Here is a 7,704-nt window from a genome sequence, read left to right on the forward strand (position 1 = left end):
CCCCCCCGGGTTATTTATTTTGGATGATGTAGGATAGCAAATACTAGATCTACATAATTTACCAGGAAGGTCATGTTTTTTTTTAAATTTCGAATTAAAAAGGGTTACTAATTCGTTTGGTCTGAATTTGGGCGAAATGCGTATTGAAACATTTCTGAGAATGCTTATGAGATTGATAGAAATGAAAAATGAAAATGGCCAGTCATTTGAATCTGCCCCAAAATAATATATGTGGTATCGTGGTGAAATCAGGCGCTTGTCAACATAATGAAATCGAAGAATGCGACATTTTTTCAATCAATAGGGCAATTCTTAACGCATGTTCAAAGGGCTCAGCTCCTTTTAAACCAATTTTTAAAAGAAACATTTCTTCGTGGATTTTACTGAAAACGTTGATTCAAGCAAGACATAAAAGAAATTGTAATTTTTGCAGTTTCCAAGGACACTCAGTGTTTGGAAGTCATTAAACTTTGAGGGTCATTTCCTCGTAAATTTTACCTCTCACACAAGGTAGCCCCTACCTCCTTTTATTGCAACTATCTCGACTTTTACTCAAGATAGATGGGTACTTTCCCTCTTTAAGCAAGGCAAACGAACAGGCTTTAACAGTAAATTATGTATACCAATAACCATTTGAGCCTCAAAATTGACGAACGCCTGATTCCACCCAGTCGTACCACACATAATATGATATCAACACAACGCACATGTATTGCAGAGTAACCTCCAAGAACATCTTGAGGTGTAAGGCCTTGTTCACGGGCAGCCATAATGTTTTATATGGTTTGTACAAAGTAGATTATATAAGTGTGCAGATAAATTTAAAAAATAGTGAGGCATGCTGACAAAATGATTTACTTCTTGCAATCCACAAATGGATGTATTGGCCAAAAATCGACACCAGGGTCAAATTTGCATGCTTCCTCTTGATGGCATATTCTTTAAGTATAAAAAGACTTATTTTTTATTTCATACTTATAAATTGTAAAAACTTCACCTATAAGCGTGACGTATCGATTTCTATGGGTCTCAAATCCATGAAGTAACTCATTTTGTCAGCACCCTTCACAATTGCTTCCATGCACAGAACAGTCTGTCGAAAGCCTTTTATTTAGTTGGCACACTGGTGTTCAGGCGGATAAGTATCCAGAGCGTATGCATTCTGAAGGTGTTTCTCTTTTGGAATATTTTAGCAGACAGTATGCGTAGACCAAGTTTTGTTATGATGCAATGCAGTTGGTTACAAACTTTACGCACTCTCTGAAATTCTAGGTTGAAACCCAGGAATTGTGGCAGCAGCAACGATAAAAAAAATCAAAGAAAGAGGAAACATAAAACAGAATATTATGTCTTAAAAGTCTTCATGAAGGTAGGAGTATAAGCAAATAACATTTTACTACGTACATATTTTAACAAATGCTATGGTATAGAAAAATTCCTTCAGAATACAAATTTTAAAAAACGAGGTAAAATAAAAATCAAACAAGGAACACCCAGATCACGACACAAATGCAATTGAATAGAGGGAGCTGAATACTTTTTCACACTGAGAGTTTTGATGGACTAAAAAAAAAATCACAACGAAGTTTCCAACAAAATTTGGTTTTCAAAGGCAGGACCACGTATCTACATCCAAAATAGTAATTTTCAAAGTGGTAAAGCTTTGCCAGTGAATGATCCCAATCCGATTAGCATTGGCAGAGTCACACATCTACATTTCCTCACAGCCATGTTTAGAAGCACTCATAATTTATTTAGACATACTGAGCGTCAAAAGATTTTTACTTTTTTCTCAAAATCGTGAATTAATGCGCAGTTACGTCGCAATGCACACGTATTCAACTAGTCAGATCAAAATGAGTGGAATCGGGACCATGTTCTGCAGGCGCACACTTTTCATACCTGACATGCAATTTGTATTAATCAGAATGACTTGGCGCGATCCATGCTTTATGCACGTTGCTGTACAAGCAAAAAATAACAGCTGTGAACAAGCCAAAGAGCCTTCTGCAGTCCTCGTTCTTAAGTACCTGTTATGAATATTCAAAACCCCCATTGAAACGATTTAGATCATTTCGGAGGTAGGCTGTTTCGGGGGTTGCCTGCCAGGCTAAAGCTGAAATAACGTCCAAACAGACGGACGGATTGACTTTAAAACTTCTCCCCACACGAGAATCGAACTCACGTCTTCTGTGTGAGACGATGAATCGCCAAACCGCTACACCCCAGACGTCGACCCTTGTTCCGTGTACATAAAATGCTTACCTTGATGTTTTGTTAAGTTATCGACTTTTGATTGGATGCTGTCATATATCAAATCCAACTACCTGGGAGAAACAAACACGCTCAAGTCTAGAAGATTGGATGAAGTCGACCGGCGTCTGGGGTGTAGCCGTTAGGCACTTTCTGTCGCTTGCAGCAGGCCCGAGTTCGATTTCAGAGTGGGGAGAAATTCTTATCGAAGATCTCAGGCTTTCTGCTAGGATGTTGTTCTAAATTGTCTAATTTGTGTTGTTTAGGGTGTAAAGACACAAATTAAAAAAGATCGAGTCATGCCAGGATGAAGCATACAATATAATCGGAAATTTGCCCTGGTCTTTCACGCTGGATATCATACAATGTTGGACGGAAATCGAGGAAGTGAGCTTTGGCTATTAACGAGCAATAGTATTGTAAACCATAGACTGTCAATAAGATGCAGTACAGGTTCTACACTAGTCAAATTTGTCAACTTTTATTGCTTAAGAAAGATCTTTAAAATCAGATTGCTTAACACCACAAGAAATGAACAACAATGGAAGAAAACATAATCTGAACAGAAAATAGTAAAAGAAATCAGAGACTGAAAAAGAAAGTGGGCTGGTACACTTTTTTTAAAAAACAACCGGCGACAAACTAACATTTTTAACCAAGCCTTACTATACAATCCACAGGAAAGACAAAGAGAAGAAGGCTTAAAAGTGCAGTCAAACCTGCTCAAACGGCCGCCTTTGTAAGATAATATCCTGCACAAACGGCCACGTCTCATTTCCTCCCTTGCGTAATTTTTACATTATACTGACACAGTGTACGACGGTCACCTATGTATATATGACCACTTTTCTCCTCGACAATGTTAGCCGTCTTAGATAGGTGATAGACTCATTATCTTGCTGCTCTCCACAGAATTCTTTAGTAAAACTCTCCACGCAACTCTTTAGTAAAAGGCACGGATTTATAAGTTAAGAAGAGAAACCAGAGTAATCTTAGATAGTTCAGACTGTATTTGAAAGAGGGACTTAGATTGGGATCTAAAGGAAATGGGATGCAGCGGAACAGAGATTGAGACTATAGACCTGGGCAGAAGTAGAAGGAGAGCTCTTATCGGTGGCATTTTCTCCGACACCGGGTAAGAAAGGCAGGCCATAACATAATATTATTGATACTAAACGTGTGGCATTTTGGTGAAATAAAGCGCCCATCAAAATAATGGACTCGAAGAAACCACCCTATCTTTGCCTATTTAGCAATTTTTATATTTCTCTTCTTTTTTTTTTCCTCAACACATGTTTATGTCCATTTAAAACCCGAACACATTTTTGCATAGATTTTACTGTAAAACTTAGCTCAAAGGCACACAAAAATTAGATTTGCAGTGTTTTGGGACACTGAAGCATTAGGAGTCACTTTGGCGGCCATTTCTCCTCTACTTTTACATCTAACACAACTGCTTTCAATCGCAAATATCTCGACTTCTATTCAAAATCGACAGGTATTTCTTTTTTACTTCAAAGGCGAGATAAATGAACTCCAAATGAGCCCAAAAATATAGACGAGCGCCTGATCCCACCGTGTCGAGACACATTTTATTATATCACTAGTCATTGGTAACTGGGGCACGCTCCTGAGCAATGTGCATGCCGGAGAATTTAGCAGGAAGTTTTTCTATCCAGTTCATGCACTTCTCAATGTTTCTTCTCTTTTCCAACTCCTCCTCTGTCAGTGCCACTTCTGCCTGCGGTACTTCCGGACTCGTTCCGATTGCAGCCGGTACGTTGTCGCCGGGGGAACGTGTAGCTTGATCTGTTGATTCTGACGTTACTGCCGATCGTTGTGAATCATTGTTCGTTGAGTCCGAGCGTTTTGACGAAACGCCGCACTGCGTTATAGAACCTCGACTTGATTTTCTCGGTTTCTTAAAGTTCATGGTCTCCAGTCGCTTTTTCTGGGCGTAGTTGTTGTTGCTGTTGCTGTTGTTGTGTTGGTTTGATGACGATGAAGTGGGCCACGGTTTGGACCTAACTGTTGCGTCTGTATGAGGAAGACTATCTCCCCTTGGAGAGTCTCTGAAAGCTGCCACAGTCGCAACAGAACCTTTGTTTAACGTCACTTTAAATGCTGAAGACTCTCTGCCACAGGATGGGTCATTTGTTTCAGAGTCTTTGGAGGTCTCTTCCATGTCAGACCTGCCTGGGGTTGGCGGGTACTCTACGACTCGACCTTGGAGAAGGTCTGGTCGGGTCAAGGTCACGTACTGACGAAAGGCTAAAGGTGTTGATGAGGGAGGGGAGGTCATTGCCATTGTTTACGCTTTGTGTCCAAACTGGAAATGTGGTCCCCCTTTGTTGTTCAAGAGGGGGGGGGGGAGTCCGCGTTGTCGTAGTATGAAGAATTGTTGACGTATTCACGTTAGGAGTGCGAAATGCTGTAGATGTCTGTACATGACTCTTCAGGGTTGTCAGATGTGGTCACTGTCTTCTGTTTGTTTGCTGTTTTCTTTTCAGAATTCCTTCAGCTTGCGTGAATTGTTGATGGCCAAGAGCATCTGAAATGCATTAAGAAACATATAATCAGACAATATTGAAACTATATGCATCTTTCTTCGAAGTCACGCTTCACCTCGCTCGCTACAAAGGGAATTTCACTTTTCACTTAACAATGAACCCCGAAATGAAAAACTAGAGTCCAATGAGAGTGATACTATTATTCTAAAGGTTCATTTCATATCTTTTGGATGAGTTCACTTTTTTGGACCAGACGTACATTCAAACACTGTTTGGGCGTAGTTTTGGAGTTAAAACTCGTGGTTTAAAGACAATCCTGTCCTACATTCAAACAGTCAAACAGTTTAGGGCACTTTGTTTGTTTCGGGTACTTTCGGTTTGTTGTTGTTCTTGTTTTAGTTGTTCTTGTTGTTGTTGTTGTTGTTGCTGTTGTTGTTGATGTTGTTGTTATTCATTTGTTTTGTTTGTTGTTGTTATTGTTTCTTTTTTGGGGGTAGTTTTACTTTGATTTTGAACAAAGAAAGTCATTCTCAGTGCCATGCAGTAAAACTACAGTCACAAGGTTAGAGTCAGAAAAATTGTAGCCGACAGCTCGAATAATTTACCCCGAACTGACCGACCCATCACGAAAGTGACGAAACTTGGGGAGGGGTGGAAGGGGGGGGGGGGTTTGTAGACGTGCAGAATGCCCTCGAGGCTTACTGTGCACTACAAATCCTTGACCTCAATAGATTACATTCTGACCATTTTTGTCCGATACTCTATCTACATACAGCTAGTAAAAGTAATCGAAGCAGTACAATGTTGTGACCGTATTTATAGTACGTTTCTTTACCGATAAATTAAATTGTTTAACACTTTAAATTAGTGACGATTAAAATGTTTCGCTGGCGATATGAAGGAGAAATAAAAGCAAAAGTTCAAATGATTGAAAGTGACCAATAGATGGGTTTTAAAAGAAATTCCGACAGAGGCACAATGACTATTAAAGACAAATTCCAATCTAATAAATGACGACCCCAAACTTATTGATATTCCCGATGAGCTCGATCTGAATTTCCTTTAGGCGGTTGTTTGTTACGTTTTGCTCTCTTGGTATATCTGTCTTGATTGTTCATTTTACAACATTATGGTTATTGTTATACAGATATCTATTTTGGTTTTGGTTTTGTTTTTCCGTGGGTTTTCTAGTCTGTATGTTTTTGGGGTTTTATTTTGGTGGGGGGTCGAGATTGTTTTCTTTTTTTTCTTTTCTTTCTATTTTTTTTTTGGGGGGGGTGATCTCTTTTGACTGAAATAAACAATTTAGATCCTTAAGATAAGAGGCACCTCAGCAGAAATATTCAATACAATACACATCCTCTCGTAAAAATCGATCCCATGAAGAACTTATTCACAACAAACACTGGTTACAGCTAGAACTTCTTTAAACATATAAAATGAACATCCCCACAGAATACTGCACTGTGACACTTTTCAAGCAGTTTGTATTTTTATAAGGTGCGGGATCTGTAAAAAATTCTGTGTTAATCAAACACCGCACATTTTAAGACGATTCTGTAAATGTAAACTTGGGTCCCCCTTTCGACACTGATTTGACCAAGTGCGCAGATCTGGGGTCATTGTAAGTCGCGGTGGGATGGGGTGGTACTTTGTCATATTATTATAGCACAGGTGTCAAAATCAAAGTTACCGGGTCGTATCCGGCCGGAAAAGCAATCCGCCAGAGAATGTTTGGTCAGGTAGTCCATCCTGAGAATCTCAATAACACAGAACCTTACTCCAAACATAAACGAACGTCATGTCTAAGAAAAGACGCCGAACGTTCAACTGTGACAAATCGTCGTAAGGGCGAAAATTAGTTTGCCTTGATCTGTTATTATCTTATATTTTTTACGTTTTAATGCATGTTGGCTTTTTTTTTTTAATCCTTGTTTCAAAATGTCTAGTTTTCCACTCCCCAATGAGTGTTTATCCAATTCCGCCCACAATCTGAAGTGTAATTTGACTTTGGGCCTCTAAGTGATCAACTTTGACACCCCTGTCTTAAAGGACCAGGAAACAGCCTGCTGCGATCGTCAATATACGCAAAGACATGTGTGCGTGAGTGTGCGGGGGGGGGGACTACTCTTTGCTTGAACGCTTTGAAGCGATTATTGTTGCCATTCTGTGAGCGATAACATTATGAAGGACGCCAATGTTATGGTGTTTTTCTTTTATTTATCAGCTAGAAGATTTTAAAAAACAGTCGTTGTTGCTACTTTGTTATGTACAGTTTATGTCACTCACTAAAAAACAGTATCAGATTCGCAGAAATACATATATCGTCACCTGTGGCTCTAAGGACTTATTATCTTTTTCATTACACGTATCTCAGACAGAGAAATGGCTCATTTTGTAGTGAATAATCAGAATTTCCCAGAAATCTTTACTATCTCTGACTACCACAGAGTAAAAATCATTCTGCCATAAACACATGTAAGTGCGTCCTTTGCAAAGATTGTAGAGGAGGGAAAAGAAAGTGTGTATGGCGGTGAGGGAGGGGGTTGATTTCGACACCCTCTGCAAAAACGTGACCAATAAATCACGATAACACTATTGAAGACTGCTGCTACTTACAACAATACCTAATCTATGTGCCGGCTTGTCAACCGTTGAAGGATTTTCACGCCTGCAAATCAGAACAGGAAGTCCCGCATATTAGATCTGGAGCCCGGATCAGCCTGGACAACTCGAGTGCTTCCAATTTATGGAGCAGAAACTTCAGTGGTGAAGATAATGTCTTCGGAAAGTAGAACCAGATACATCGATCCGGAAACTTTGCCTCTGCTTGTTTGTCTATCTGTCTGTCAGTCTGTCGGTGTGTGTCCGGCTTGCTGACCGGCTTGCTGACCGGCTAGCTTTCTGGCTAGTTTAATGGCAGCCTCTCTCTCTCTCTCTC

The 7,704-nt window shown here is 39.7% G+C and overlaps 1 protein-coding gene across 2 annotated transcripts in view; it reads right to left on the reverse strand.

Annotated features, from left to right (window-relative positions):
* Nucleotides 1–2,726: 2,726 nt before the first annotated feature.
* The window catches only part of LOC101855620, a 17,029-nt gene continuing 12,051 nt past the window's right edge, over nt 2,727–7,704 (reverse strand). The window contains exons 1-2 of one of the 2 annotated variants that reach the window (XM_005091429.3): nt 6,457–7,657; nt 2,727–4,804 (exon numbers count right to left, since the gene is read on the reverse strand). In XM_005091429.3, the coding sequence (XP_005091486.1) occupies nt 3,857–4,561 (705 nt within the window). In that variant the 5' untranslated portion in view covers nt 4,562–4,804; nt 6,457–7,657 and the 3' untranslated portion in view covers nt 2,727–3,856. Of the gene's footprint in view, nt 4,805–6,456; nt 7,658–7,704 lie in introns of those variants that run through there. The other variant, XM_005091428.3, reaches the window with a different exon arrangement.

The sequence above is a fragment of the Aplysia californica genome, unplaced genomic scaffold, assembly GCF_000002075.1.
Source record: "Aplysia californica isolate F4 #8 unplaced genomic scaffold, AplCal3.0 scaffold00030, whole genome shotgun sequence".
Classification (NCBI taxonomy): domain Eukaryota; kingdom Metazoa; phylum Mollusca; class Gastropoda; order Aplysiida; family Aplysiidae; genus Aplysia; species Aplysia californica.